Source organism: Anser cygnoides, chromosome 5 (assembly GCF_040182565.1).
Source record: "Anser cygnoides isolate HZ-2024a breed goose chromosome 5, Taihu_goose_T2T_genome, whole genome shotgun sequence".
NCBI classification, from domain to species: domain Eukaryota; kingdom Metazoa; phylum Chordata; class Aves; order Anseriformes; family Anatidae; genus Anser; species Anser cygnoides.
Genome location: NC_089877.1, coordinates 20,381,533 through 20,396,396, shown reverse-complemented (window position 1 = coordinate 20,396,396; position 14,864 = coordinate 20,381,533). Strand labels below are relative to the sequence as shown.

The 14,864-nt window shown below is 51.4% G+C and overlaps 1 protein-coding gene across 12 annotated transcripts in view; it reads left to right on the top strand.

Annotated features, from left to right (window-relative positions):
* Positions 1 to 14,484, top strand: part of CRACR2B (calcium release activated channel regulator 2B) — a 46,254-nt gene extending 31,770 nt beyond the window's left edge. For 6 of the 12 annotated variants that reach the window (XM_048058826.2, XM_048058814.2, XM_048058810.2 and 3 more), the window contains exons 11-16: positions 3,324 to 3,403; positions 5,611 to 5,905; positions 6,040 to 6,181; positions 6,426 to 6,507; positions 8,707 to 8,821; positions 10,156 to 10,642. In XM_048058826.2, coding sequence (XP_047914783.2) covers positions 3,324 to 3,403; positions 5,611 to 5,905; positions 6,040 to 6,181; positions 6,426 to 6,507; positions 8,707 to 8,821; positions 10,156 to 10,428 — 987 coding nt within the window. In that variant the 3' untranslated portion in view covers positions 10,429 to 10,642. The other 6 variants (XR_010831825.1, XR_010831824.1, XM_048058811.2 and 3 more) reach the window with 6 other exon arrangements.
* The last annotated feature ends 380 nt before the right edge of the window (positions 14,485 to 14,864 follow it).

Sequence of the window (14,864 nt, the reverse complement as noted above, 5' to 3'; positions counted from 1 at the left end):
CCAGACGAGTACAAATATGTGATCTGTTTTTAACTATTAGTTTTTCATGAAAAAGTCTTGTTCACAAATGTCATTGCTGAGGCTGCTCTGTGCCCATCTTGGACCCACCCCTGCTGCCGTGCACCTTTCCTGGCTGTGCCACCATGCTGCACTTGAAGACCTGGAAGCAGCTGTCTTGCAGTGATGAGAGGCAGCAGCGGGCTGAGAGAGACTTTTCTGGCTGGTGTGCGAGGGAACGAGAAAGGAAGTACAGGGAGAGTGCCTGGATAGGAGACAGTACGCTGCAGAGGGGAAGCTGCTGGGGGAGAGGCTGGAGTTCACCTCTAAGTAGAAAAGCGCCTGTAGAAAATACCTCCAGTAACTGTTTTGGATGGAGGTGAGGTGTGTGTGCATGTGCCTGTGTGGTTTCTGAAATCCGAGGGAAGAGCTTTTTTTACACTCAGTAAGCGTATGTGAGTGCGTGTGTATGTGTGTGCCAGGGCTTCCTCTTTCCATGTGTAATGCTTCAGCAGCTGCTGGGTTCCCGTGGGTGGGTGGGTGCCCCACGAAGACTGCGGTTCCGGTACGTGCCTGTGTGTGCCAAGTTTGTCTGCTTCTCCTTTCTTCTGTTCTGCTTTCCTGCTGTGCCCCACCTGGGGCTGCTCTGAAACATGGCAGCTGCAGGCGGGCCCAAGAGAGGGCCTTGCAGAGAGTCATGGTGTAGAGGAGCCACCTTCTCCTTCCTCTGCTGGCACTAGGGATGCAGCAGCAGGGTGAACTCCTGCTGCCACCTTTGCTCATCTTGCATGGCTGTGTCATGCTGGGCGGACAACTAGCCTATACTGGAATAAGGCTTTTTCCTTTGTCAGCCAGGACATCTCGTTGGCCATTCTCGTTTCAGTCTGCAGGAAAACAGGGCTCCAGGGGATTGCAGAGACGCTGCTGTCGTCACGCACCTGCAGAAGATCTGCTGTCCAGCCTGTCCCGCTGTCAGAGGGAGAGGAAATAGCAATCCTTCTTGCAGCAGCAAAAAGGAGAGTCCAGCCTTCTGCTGTGGATCCCTATTGCGTGACGCTCTCTGGCAGAGAGTGTCGGTGCTTTCACAAGCTAAAAAGAAACATAAGGCCTTAGTATCCTCTCTTAGTGCTGGGAAGGGCTATGTTACTTCTCTGAGATGAAGGTATGACAAACAGCGGTTCTTTCATAGCAATGACTTTGAAGTGGTTGGAAGGAGGCGTTGGGCTGCACGTGGCTGACAGCAACCCAGCCGCTGCTCCTTTGCACTTCTCAGTGCCCAGCTTAATACCTTGCTCTTCATAAGAGTTTCTGGCCTTGCCGGGGTGGGCAGGCCTGGCCCCACAGCGTGGCGAGGCATGGTTTCACCCCGGTGGCTAGGTCACAGATAGGAACGTGTGGCTATTTCAGCCGGTGTGCAAACCGCTGCTGGGTGCTTTTAAGACCCAGGCTCTGCTTTGCACCCACCCAGCTATGGAGCTACCCTTGTGTGCTGCATGTTGACAAAGGTCTTGCCCTGAATGAGCAAATTTCATGTCTGCTCATCGCGAGGAGTGTTTTGGAACTTTGACTACACTGGACGTACATTTGTATTTCACCGATAAACCAGAAGATACTTTTTTTTTTTTTTAACTTTCCCATCCAAAATGCTTGCATGTGTGCTGTTCCCTTGTGGAATCCTCGCTCTCGTGTCTTGTACAGCTGTGATGTTGCGTCTGTCCCTTTACCATCGCTGTGAAAAGCCAAATGTTCCATAAACCCGGCAGGCCAATAAAGCATGGCAGAACCAATGGCAAAACACACCCCGTTGTTTCTCCTTTCTTCCCCAGGTACGTACTCCGCAGGCGGCCGCTTCCCCTCTCGGTAGGGCAGTGCAGTAGCAGGTTGCCTGGGCGTCCCTTTGTTCTGTGGGTCGCTTGAAGACTGCAGCTCAGCCGAACCTTGAGTGGGCCATAATGTGATTTCCTCATTTCCATGGGTCTGGAGTGCCCTTGAGCAAACCTGCTGTTCTCAGCACAGACCCTGAAAACTTCCTCCTCCACCCTTGCTGGGGAACCACTGGCTGGCTGGACCAGAAACACCATTGCAGAGCAGTGGCTCTCTGTGTTGGATAGCTTCTGTGGCTCAAGCTGTTCCTAAACACCACTTTTATATGTAATATTTTCTTTTTCCTTTAAGTTGCCTGTTGGGTGAGGCCCCCTGAGGAGTCCAGAGTGCCTCCTCTTGTTGAATTGCACTCTGGTAAAGGTGCCGGTGGGGTTCTGGCCCACAAAGCAGCTTCTTCAGTTTTTGCCTTATAAGATGAGCCTGGGATTATTGAAGAAATAATCTCCGTAGTCCTCCCCTGGGCTGTGGGCAGCACAAAGGCAGGCCTGTCAGGAGCTGCCTGCAGCGTTTGGTCACCTCAAAACTGCTGCAGATCCAGCAGGCTGTAGACTCCTCTTTTTTTCCCTACCTTTACCCCAAAATAACTTGGGAGGATGCGTCAGAAGTCTCCAGGCTTCCAGAGGGAGTACGTCTCCCTGCTCCCAGTGCCGGGGTGGTGGCACCCTGCCACGCTGTCTCTCGCTTGGTGTTTTTTTGGGTATACAGAGCAGTTCAGACAGAGCGTGAGAGGGGGAACAAGGCTTTAGCATGGCCCTGGGGAGAGCCGGCGGGTCAGTCCTCACTCCGCCACAGGCTCCCCTGTGTGATCTCAGCAAATCGCTTCTCTTTGACCCTGGGAATGAGAAGCTGCTGTAGCTGGGGGACGAGGGCTGTGAGAGCTGTTCTGCTTTCCCCTCCTCAGGGAAGGCGCTGAGTGCCGGCTGTAGGAAACGCGAGGAGGTAAGTAGGAGGGAAGCGTGGCGATGTGTGCCTGAGGCAGAGCACGTGCGTTGCCCTTGGCAGAGCAGGCTCCTTTCTTTCCTGTGGTACTTGTGCGGCTGTGGGTGAGTGCCTGTGGAGCAGGGGGTTGGCCTGTCCCACAAAATACCAGCATTATAAAAAGGCAGGTGGGGAAAGAGAGAATCAGCCATGATGCACAGCAGCGAGCGAGCCACAGAAAGGAAAGCTCTGGCTGGCAGAGGAAAACTACAGCTTGAGACACCGTCATTTTCTGATGGACTTTGTTGCAAAGGGGAAAGTGGTGCCTTCTGACGTGAGTTAAGTGAGCTGAACTGAGAGGAGCAAACCCTGCGCTCGTGTCTGTTGAAGCTGGTGGGGCACCACCGCTGCTCCAGCCCTGCGCTCCTGAAGCGGCCTGCGGCTGCAGCAACTGGTTAAACTGGGGCCGCCCAGGTTGCTGGGCCGCAGTGACATTCCTCACCCCTTCTCTTTTCAACTTCCAGGCGCCTCAGAGCAAAAAGCCCCTCCTGAAGAAGGGGTCAGTGCTAGGCAGCTACCTGCAGGACGACAAGCCGGTCAAACGGTTAGACGGGCCTCTCTCTGTGTCGTGGTCGTGGTGTCGCTCTGTCCCCGCTGGAGCACCCTGTCGGTCCGTCCGTGTGCCCTGTCTGGTCCCACGCCTCGGCGCTGTCTGTCTGTGGGAGCACGGGGGGGACGCAGCCCGGCTCGAAGCTGAGGGTGCTGTCAGTGAGCACAAACACGTGGTGGTGGCCGCCTCTGCACGCAGCAGTGGGGGGGGGGCAGCCTCTAACTCCTCCTGAAGCTATGGGAGTGTTTGTGGGATGGGAATCAAGGGGGCTGCCTCTGAGTCGGGCAGATACATTAAAATTGGATCATCTCGCCGGTGCGTCTGCTCCTCCTCAGGCAGAAACCCTGCCCACTGGGGCATGGCGGAGGGCAGGACTCGGAGCGCTTCAATCACCGAGCGTCACCTCGGCTGTGCCGGCATTAACCATCAGCCCTTGTGAGCTGTGTGTGCGAAGCACGCCTGGTTTGGCCAAAAGCCTGGTTTGCAGGAGAGAGCCTGGCTTGGAGCTGGATCTTCCACTGCATCTGCCAGCCCCAAACAGGATTTGGAGGTGGCACACTTCCCTCCTTTGTACCAGGTCTCTGCAGAAGGCTCCCCTCCCCTCCCAGTTGCTCCTGGTGCCAGCCAGAGACGCGGGTCAAGGCTCAGAGTTTCTTCCAGCTTTAACTCGCCCTCAGTGCTTGCAGTTCTGTAAGAACTGAGCTCCAGGCTCATGGACTGATTGCAAACCAGGTGAACTGTGGAGCGGGGCCGATTGTTTAGCCCTGGCTGGGAGCTGCTGGGCTAGGTCTGAGGCAGAGCTCCTTCATAGCTGGGTGACTGGCAGGCGTGGACCAAACACCTTTTTTTTTTTTTTTCCCTTTCTTCCCTGAAGAGGCTTTGGAGTCTCAGCCTCTCATTGGTGCTCCTCCAGCTGGCCCTGGAAGATGGGGCCCGTTCCCCAGAGCCTGAGCCCAGGAGGATGTGTCTGTTCTCCGTGGGGAGAGGTTCCAGCTGCCCAGCTCCAGATTTGGGGAGATGCAGGGAGGATGACCAGGGATGTGAGCTCCACTAAACAGAAAAAGCCCAGGCTTGGCAGCAGGTGAATGTTGAGGTGTGGGCACAGGCATGAGAAGGGATTTGTTGCCTTGATTTCTGCACCCGTAGGAAGGGGGAAATGTTGCAGAGAGAGGTGGGATGTGCTACCTCTGTACAGAGTGACTGCAGTAAGCCTTTGGGCTCTCTCTTCTTTGCTTCCAAGTGCAATCTGGTGTCCAGCAAAGGTAACGGAGATCTCTGGTGCATAAAGCCTTTGAGTTCTGAGTCTTCTCGCTCCCTTCTTCTAGTCCTTTAACCACAGATAGCCAAGGCTGAGTTAAGATGCTTCCTTGCTCCTTGGCGATGATTGCAGTAGTTTAGGTCTGCTATTCCTAGCTGTAATTTGAAGACTGTCCCCTCCCCTTACCGTGTCTCTGCCCCCACTGCGTGGCACGTGCATCAGCCTGCCCTTGTGTAGGCACAGGCACAGCGCCTATTCCCCAGCACCACGTCTTGGGCAGAGGAGCCCTGGGGGTTTGTTGCTGTTGAGAGCACAGCATGGCTGGCAGGAAGCTTAAAAAGAGAAAAAAGAGAAAGGTTTTGGGGTCACGGCTCCCTGATGGCACTCCAATGCCAGGTGGAGCAACATGGGAACGGTTTGAGTGTGCTCTGCTGCTGCCTGGCCTCAGCACGGCTCTGCTTCAGCAGTGTTTGGAAGTCCTGGAGCTTTGCTTTGTGGAGCACGGCTGTGGGCCTTCAGCAGAGGGCAGTAACATGCATGTACAAAGAGCTTTTGGTTTGTTTCTATGTTTGTTTGTTTTTAAACCTTTCTTCTGCTGCCACCTTTGTGTACTTTGCCTCGTTTTTCCGTACTGGGGGAAGTAAGAGGCAAAGGATCCGTGAAAAATCCAGAAGGCGGGGATTTTTTATTAAAATTAATGAAATATATGTCAGCAGATATGAGCACAGCATAGCTCAAGTGAGCTGTGTCTCTTCCCCCAGGGGTGCTGCTGGTGCCTTAGTCCCAGGGAATGTGGGGGGGGTGTGTGTGAGGTAGAGTTCCTGCAAGCAGTGTGCGCGCACTAATTGGATCGCACTGGTTGTTTGGGGAATTTGCAGCCCCCTCCTCCTTCTCTTTCCTCCCCTCCAAACCCCATTTCTGGTGCCTTTGGGCTTTAATGCAGACAACTGGCCTCTGCGGACCTTCCTATCGCCTTCCCAGTGGATATGGCAATGGAAGAACCCAACAGGAAGAACTGTAAATACTTCCCAGGCAGTGAGTCGTGGCTGAAGACAGGAGAAGGAGGCAGCACGAACTTTGGGGAGAACAGCAGAGCCAAGGAGAGCTGGCCAGTGGCAGCAGATGCTGAGAGGTTGAAGGTGACTTTGAAGGGTGATGCTGACTGTAGAAAAAGTGCCGATGGATTGGATGATGCTCCATTGCCTCCTAGAGGACAGCCTGTTGGCACCGAAACCAGGGTGAGTCTGACTACTTGGGGTTCAGCCTCCGTAAATTTGCAGTACAGTTCATGTTTTTTTGTGATTTAATGCCTAAACCAAAGCACAGTCCGTAGCTGGGCTTTTCAGAAGTGCATCCCTTTCTCCTATTGTAGCTCCAGGTGCTGGAACCAGCCAGTTTCTCCCCGGATCGTATCTTCAAAGTGGTGTTTGTCGGGAACTCCGGCGTTGGTAAGAGCTCCTTCATCCACCGCTTCTGCTATGACAGGTTCTTGGCTGAGCTCAACGCAACCATCGGTACGTAATAGGGCTCCTGCCTCATCCGAGTAAGAAGGATGGGGAAGTTGGCCTGGAGATGGTCTTCTTTTCCATCACTTTAGCCCAGACATCTCCTATCCTTAAAAGTAAAGGTGGTGCCTCTCCCAGTTTTGGGTCAAACTGGAAGTTTCCCTGACCTAGTATTGATCTTGCTCATTGGCCTTGCAATGGCAGGCAGCTCTCTCCCCATCCTGTCTTATGATTGTTGTTACCTCCCTGACAGGTGTTGATTACCAGGTGAAGAGTCTGATGGTGGATAACACCCAAGTTGCTTTACAGCTGTGGGATACAGCTGGACAAGAAAGGTAAGCAAATTCTGTGAGGGTTCCCCACTGCCAGGCTCAGCGTAGAAAAGAGGAGGAAAGGGAAAGGAATGTGTGCACCTGGATTCAGTCCTTAGGAAAATTGCTAGCTTCAGGACCAGAGGGTGCCCAGCAGCTATTTCAGTGCTGGACCTGCAGCAAGGGTCTCTTCAGAGATGCTCGAAGTTGTGGCTGCAAAGCAGGGCCTGGAGAGATGGCTTTAGGGACTGACAGAAAAATCATTTTCCATACGTGCTGTGGCTTCAGGTAGTCTGCCCGTAAATCTCTGTGTGATAGGATTCAGAGCTCCTCCAGTCCACAAAGCTCTCCTGTGTCAGCCTGCTTCTGGAAAGAGCTGCAGGACAGGGCCGTAGCACAGGATAGAAATGATATCAAAAGCGTAGGCCATAACTAAAAGATGTCACCAGCACTGTTGGAGAGGGTCAGAGAAGTAGAGGACACGCTTCACTCTCACCTGCTGCTAGACATGAAGGCCCACCACTACCTCTGTAAATTATACTTTATTTAGGATGTACTTTGAAGCTTAAGATCAAAAGCTTTTGCAAGGGGGCTGCTAACTGAAAAAAACTCAGAGCCAGGCAAGAAGAAGTATTGGTTGTTTTATGCTAAATACGGACCAGGCCTTTGGGAGGCAGCTGAAGTCAGGGGAATATGGCAATCCTGAGCTGTGCCGACAGAATAGCGATGCTGTCTGCCTCAGTCAGCTAGACCAGTAGGACGCTCTATTGAAAAGTGAACTCTTTCTTCCAAACTCAAGGTTCACGCTGAAGAGATCAAGATTTCTATTTAAGGGGACTACTGTGGGTTTTTTTTGGTGCTGAAGCTGAGCAGGAAGTTGTTAGGACATGAAATGTGGCTGTTTACTGAGGCCAGGTTGCATCAGAGGCCAAACTCAATATATTGGCTCTGCAGAAGAACCATTAGAGTATGCCCCTGAAGCGTTAGCAGGTCTTAAATGTGTACTTGCAGGAAAGAACTTGGCTCAGCGCTGATACTGAATAGGAGGTTTGGAAAGAAGCCAAAGCTTTCCTTACCTCTAGAGAAATATGAATTACTTCTAACTGGAGGGGCCCGACTGAATATCCTACGGAGGAGACAGAAGAACTTCTTGGAGCGGGAAGGGGAGAGCTCCTTGGTGACTCCCTGAGACCGGTTCATGCTGCATTTTATGTTTCTTCTGGAGCATTTAGCCTATCCTGTAGCTGCAGAGGTGCACCTGGGCTGCCAAAGACACAGTCTGTGCTTTCTCAGTTGGGGCAGCTGCCAGAATGCCATGCCCTTAGCGGAGAGAGACAGAACAGACTTCAGGCAATCGGCTGAAGGGTCAGGGGGGTCACGACTTGCTGTGGGTTTTCTTGGCTCTTAATAGAAAAGGAGAGCTTGTTATCCTGTGCAGGGCAGAAACGCACAGCTGCCTGCTGAGATCTCATACTTGTGCCGCGTTTAATTCCATCAGTTTGCATGCAATGTGATGTTATATTGTGGCCTATCACAAACTGCTTACAGGTTTTAAGCTCTTTTTTAATTATTATTATTTATTATTGGAGTTTATTCCCAAAATACAAGTCTGTTGTTCTAACAGGTACCCACAGGACAAAGTAGATGTCTGGTGGGAATTTCTCCTGGAAATTGTGTCTAACTGCTGAGTTTATGTATGGCAGCATCACTTTGTAGATTTAAAACTGGAAACAGACTGTACTGATGCTGAGATCTTAATTGCTGTTTTGGCAACACTGGGGCAGACATTACGCACGCCTAGTTTATTCTGTGGTACAGCTTAGTCTGCAGATTCTTCCAGACTTTAGAGAAAGATCACGTTTTTTCCATCCAGTTCCCTTTTTACAGGTTATTACCTCTTCTTATCCCACCTAAACACTCTTCTGTGTTTCTTTTCCAAATCTGGAAAGGCCTTCCTTCCTGCTTTCTCAGCGCGGTGTGTTTGGAAAGACTCCTGCTCACTCGTGGCTGCCTGGCCTGCTGCACAGATGGGGTCTCAAAGGCCCGCGGACTTGACCTATTTGTCACCAGTCCGTGGGCACCAGCCCCAGGGGACGCATCGCACGTGCAGGAGCTGCCAGCCCTTGCAGGGAGCCTGCGCTGAAAGTCAGATAATCTCCTTCTGTTTCTTGTCATTACACGCCTCGTGGTTCTGAGGGTGCCTCTGGTTTTGTTGGGGCTCAGGTTCCGGAGCATCACCAAGCAGTATTTCCGGAAGGCGGATGGCATTCTGGTGATGTACGACGTTACGGCCGAGTGCTCCTTCACGGCGGTGCGCAACTGGATGAGCAGCGTCCAGGTGAGAGCTGGGCCTCGGCTCGCGGTGCTGGCAGTGCTGCCTCTGCCTGGCGCTGGTCTTGCTCCAGTGCTCTGCCTGGGAGCGATGTTCTGGGAGGCCTCGGGAGGTCCTGGTGGCCTTGGGAAGAGGAACTGTGGAAGCAGATGTTACGGGTGCTGACTGCGGTGGTGAGTTTGGGACCAGAGGCTTGTTGAAGGTACCACAAAGCCAGTGGCAGCGTGTTTCGGTACTCCGGTAATCCCACCCATTTTCACCTGCAAACTCTCATCGAAAAGCATTCATCTGTGGCTCGTCTCTGCAAGCAGAGACAAAAATACCTCTGTATAATTTAAATACGTTGTGTGCAGATGGCTCAAAGTTGAAGGGAAATAGTCAAGAGTTGGTTTTGTCTTCATCATGTTGAGTCTCGAAAACCAAGTCCTAAATGGAATAAATAAGCATAGGATGGAGGCTTCTAGTACTGTAACTTTCACAGGCCTGTTGGGGGAGAAAAAAAAATTATCTATTTCTTTGGACTTTAAAAGATCAAATGTTAAGATTTTCAAAAGTAGCCTCTGAAAATCAGGCTCCTTTCAGGAAGGTTAAACTGAGCATGCAGAATATCAAAGCACCCCAAATCTGTAACCTTTAATAATCTCTCCTCCTTTCTTTCTCCCATCTTAGTACTTTTCTTGCTTTGAAACCTAAACTCTTCAGGTACTGTAAGTCATCCAGGGCAGTCAAGTTTGGAAATAACTTCCAGCCCCATCCTGCAGTCTTACTCTGGTGATGGATCTATAGGGAGTTTTACCAAAGGTAACGGGCTCCGGGAATCGCCTAGAAATAAGTTACTGCAGAGACTGTAAGAGCTGGAATCTGCTCGGCCTCTTACAACTTGGCCAGAGGGTTTTCAGTAAGGGACGGCTGAGCTTAGAACAGCACGTCAGAGGAATAGTACTACACGTACAGCAAAAAAATTTAGAACTGAAGTCCCGCCTGGTCTTAAATGCAGGTTGCCCTATAGGCTGCTGGACTTTTCTTTGGGCTTCTTATTTCCCAGAGAAGAATTTATTCCCTGCCTCCCCTCTCTCAGCATCCCGGCTGCACACACCAAACATTTGAAATATATTCCCATGGTTTAAGCTTCCTTCCACAAGTCCCTGGGGCTACTTGAGGAACGGCCCTTTAATGTGCTTGAAGGGAATGTTTTGGCAGCTCCTTCAGGGACCCTAATCCTGCTGCCACTGAAGTCAGTGGCAAAGCTCTTGTTTGCATGAGCTGGAACAGGATCTGCTTCGAGATATTTCTGTCCCTCAGCTGAGTCCCTAGGGTGCTTTGCTCTGTTTCTTTTGCAGGAAGGTATCGAGGATGGAGCTGTGGTCTTTCTGCTTGGAAATAAAATGGATGCTGCACAGAGAGAGACCCGGCATGTCCCCAAGGTGGAGGGGGAAAGGCTGGCGAAGGTTCGCCTCTGTGCTCCCCTGCTCCACCTGCCCAGCAGCCTCCCTCCCGCTCCAGAGCAACCTGGAGCCATTTCCCAGTGCGGTACCTTCCTTGCCCACCCCAACACAAACACGTACCGAGGTCCCTGTGGTACCAGGGAGGATGAGGTGGGGACCAGCACATGACAGACAACAGCCCTGGGGGCATGCTCATGCATTTCTCTTGAGGCTCGATGCCTCCTTGCAGGGATGCTTAGTTTTTTTCTGAGGGGAGAGCACGTGGCTGCTTTCCCACTCGAGGGCCCATGCGATGCATCCTGGTGGTGAGGGTGGGCCAGCTCCCAGGGGTGCGGGTGCACGGTGGGGTGAGCTGGCAGCTGACGTGGGTGCGTGCTGTGCTCTCTGGCAGGAATACAAGGCTGTCTTCTACGAGTGCAGCGCGATGACCGGCTATAACATCATGGAGCCCATGCTGCACATGGCCAGGTCAGTAATGGGAGCAGGATATTTCCCCGGCTGTAGGTCCCTGGTGCGGGCTCTCCTAGGGAATGGGCAAGGAGAGGCGCTGTCAGACTGACTTTGCCGTGTCACTAAAAACACCTGGAGCAATAGGTGCTTCCCCGCTGACTCCAGGGCCCTCATCTTCTGTGGCTGGAGGGCACCAGGCATAGACTGGACATCATCGCGTGCAAATCTTCCTCTGGTGGAGCTGTCTGTTGAAAAGTCAGGAGCTGAATTTGAGCACTGCATCACAACAACTGGGTGTGCTATCCCAGATTTTAAGTTGGCATTTTCACTTTGCAATCTACACGTGCTTCTGTGGAGGGTGGAGGGGTTCTTCCTTGCTAAGCGTTACAGAGACTGTGCTATTTTGGGAGTAATATCTTTCTTGCTAAGGATAAGATAAAGTTACGGGGGGGGGGACGCTTTGCAAGGCTGAAGGAGGTTTGCACTAAGATTTTTAGTTTTTAAAAAAGCAAATGTTTTTGAAAAATTTTTTGAAATTTAGAAAAAATTTGAAAAATTCTTTTTCTTTTATCCCTTCCTCTCCTGCTATAACACCTCAGTTAAGTTCACAGCAGGACTTGGCTGTTTATTAACTGGGATGATTTACTTAGACAGATAAATGGTGTGTCCCGTAGCGCACGCCTTCGTGCTCATTTTGCGTGTGTGGTTTATCTAGCCCAGCTCCCAGAGAAGCCCAGTCTTTGGTCCACTCTCTTCTTACAATCCTAACTGGCCCTGGATGATGGGCGAACAAAGAGCGCAGTCAGGTGCCACAGCAGGAGTAGCTGAGTAGTTTGATTGTGTTCTCGATCTGTGCTGCTTGTTCCAGGTTGCTGACAGCACAAGAAGACAGGCAGAGGGAGAATGCCCTGCAGCTGGAAGATGTCAGCAGGAGGAGAGGGTGCTGCACGTGAGGCACATCAACGTTTCAGCAAGAGACGCGTGTGTCAGCACCAGTTCATGAAGCTGGGATTCCTTTGGAGCAAGCTGAATCCGATGGTATCGGGTCTGCAGAGACTTAGGGAAGCCGCAGCTTTTCCCCATCTGGGAATTTCAAGGCACTAAATCAGGCCAAAACGTACGTGTGCTCTGTACTGCTCCATTTCCCACCCCTCACACAGCCCTGGCTCTGCTTTCTTGGGGGAACTGGGCTACTCTTGGCACAAACTACATCTTCTGTCCAGAGTGGTCACTTCCTTGTAAAACGCCGTTTCCTTTTGTTTCTGGCACAGTGGCCTAGCAACAGCATGGAGGATGCGGTGGGAGCTGTGTTAAATAGATTATTTTAGTGTAAGAAATAAAGAGAGAATTTTAAATTTGGGCTAACTCTAGGTAGTAATCCTTCTGTCTCAAAGAGCATCCTCCTCCTCTCGGTTCTGTAAGAGCAGAGCCCAGCTGACAGCTCGCTGAGCTCAATGAGAGAGCCTCCGTCAGTCCCTGTAAGATGTGAATCCGGCCCCGCACTTGCTGGGAAATTTGCTTTAACTTGCCAACACCGCAGTTAACTGATTCCATATGTGGACATGCTATGAGCTGATAAAACCATTCATCCCAGCGTCTTTCCTCGCTCTGTTACCCTCCTTCTCGTGCTGTTTACAGGACACAGAGCGTTGCCCTGAGACTCGCGGGTGACTGTGGTGCTGGCACCTATTGCAGGCGCTGTGCCGTACCTCCCGGAGGCCATATATAGCCTGTTTTAGGGCTGAGTGCTGCCTGCTTCCTCCCATTCTCTTATCCTTTCCGGAAAGGTCTCCAGCAGTTAGGAGCTGACATATCCGCAGTTCGTACGTGGGCTGGAATCACGAGGCAGCTGCCTCAGCTGTGAAACGTACCTAGTGGAGCTTTTCCTCCTTTTCCTTATGAAGGGCCCGAGCAAGAGCAGGGCTGAGGTAGGATCTGGCCCTACAAGTGCCCCTCTCGGCTGCTCTGGCTCTGCGGGACGCGGTGTAGCTGCTGCTGTGCCTGGGCACGGAGCCCCTGTGTCCCTTGGGGTGTGATGCTTTCTCTGTTTCACAGCTCTGTCGCTCTTAATGCCTTGTGGGTTTCTCCTTGAACCCGTTTCTGCATGTGACTGTGAAATCTTGGGCACACGACATGATACTGCAGCTATGAAACAGTTCCCCAACCTCGCAGCGTAGGGAAGGCCTATATTTTTCCACTGGCTTTCCTCTCTGGGGATAAGGCATTTACTCTGACTCCAAATGTCTGTTTATCACACAGATTTCTCTGGGAACATCCCAGGCAGGGATGTGCTCTGAGTCACCTACAGCCCATCAGCATTACAGAGAATTTCCATGGTTCCTCCCTGTGCCATTTAATCCTGAAAGGAAGAAGATTCTCTCCAGAAGAGCCAGATTCCTGGTTAAAAGGAGCAGCTAAATGTATTACGTTTCTGCTCGGCCCTTGCTGCTGGCTGGCTGGGGCTCATGCTGTTGTACAGCTGGTGGGTTTAACTGCACAAATGCCTTGTAGGGACCGGGAAGCAGTGAGTTAGGGGAGGCCTGAAGGAACCGAGGCTGCTGGTTTTGAGCTTAGGGTAGCACCAGCAGTGGAACTGCTTGTGTCTGTGAGAAAGGATGTTTGGGAAGGGAAATCTAATCCTAGAAATCACCTGTAATATTTAGACTGCCCTGCAGTGGATCCACATCCCAAACGCAGATGTGGATTTCTTGTGTTCTAGCTAACGTGGCCGTGAAGAAGCATAGGTATTATCCCCTGTTAAATGGGTCAAACCCACTGTCTGACTTGCAGGAGCTGCTGTCAGTGATCCACCTGCATCGTGCTCCAGTCGCAGGTTAATAAGGAGCGGCACCGAGAACTGGTGTCTTTGGTCCAGGCACATCGATAACGCTAACATTTACTTACTGCAGCAGCATCCTGGGCAGGATTTGGGAAGCTGCTGCAGAAGGAAGAGAGCAGCATCCAGGCTGCTAACGTGGTCTGAACGTGCACCTCCCACGCTGCATGCAAAGCACGTGAAAGATAAAGGAGTGAAATATAGCTGGCACACGAGTATGGGACACTGTGTATTACCATCATGGGTGTTGTCATACTACAGTAAAAACAAAGAACTACCCCCCTTTTTTTTTTTGGTGTACAACCTTAAGTATGTTTTCTTAGTGTGCAAGCAGAGCACAGACAATAAAGAAATGCTGTCTTGCAAATGGTTGTGTTGAAAGAGATTTTTTTCAGGAGCTGCAGGAGATTCGGTTGCCTTTTTTAGTTGCCCACTGTAGCATACAGTGCTCAGGAAGTGCTGAGCGCTCTGTCCCCGGTGGTGGTGCACACAGGAGGTTTATAAGTTACAAAAGCAGGGGAGAGTTGATCAGAACCCCTTGTTTCAGAGGCAACACAGGAACAATTTGTCTCCTGTCTTGTTTTTTTTTTTCTCTTTAAAGCAGGCAGAGCCTGGCTGATAGGGAAGGCAGAGCAGGGAAGAGGGAACTGGGAGAACTGGGGCCATTGCAGAGCCTTCCGAGAGGGCACGTTGTCTCCTTGCATCTATACTTGTAGAACTAGACGTATTTGATAATATCCCATACATCTTGCTCACCAGAGTTAGGAATTTCATAGTTCTTAATCCCTGTGCCCTACGTTTGTTTCGATACATTTGTGTATTTACAGAACTATCTATCTGTAGCTTTGGCCAAAGCAATTAATACTCATTTCTCGTGCTACAGCCAGCACAGGGAGTAGTTAACTATAACTTTTTTTTTAGCAGGGACAAGGTGGAGTTTTGTTTCACCCATGACAAAGTGGCACAGAGGTTGAGCAGGTTGCATGTGGACAACAGTAAGCACCAGGGTGGGGTTTATTTTGGATGCCAGACCCATGCTATTTCCCATCAGCAGCGGATGTTCAGCCACTTCCAGGAACGCAGGGCTCATCACACGTAATGGTTTCTTGGGAAGATAAACAGCATCACTCCTAACACGTCCTCCTTCCTTACTCAAGCTTTTATTGGTGAGCATGATGCCGTATGGAGCAGGTCTTTGGTTGCTCCGGGGCAGCTGTGCTGGCTCTGTCCCCTCTCAGCTCCCGGTGCACCCCCAGCCTCCTCACTGGCAGGGCAGCATGAGAAGCAGAGCCAAGGACTTCCCTATGTAAGCATTACT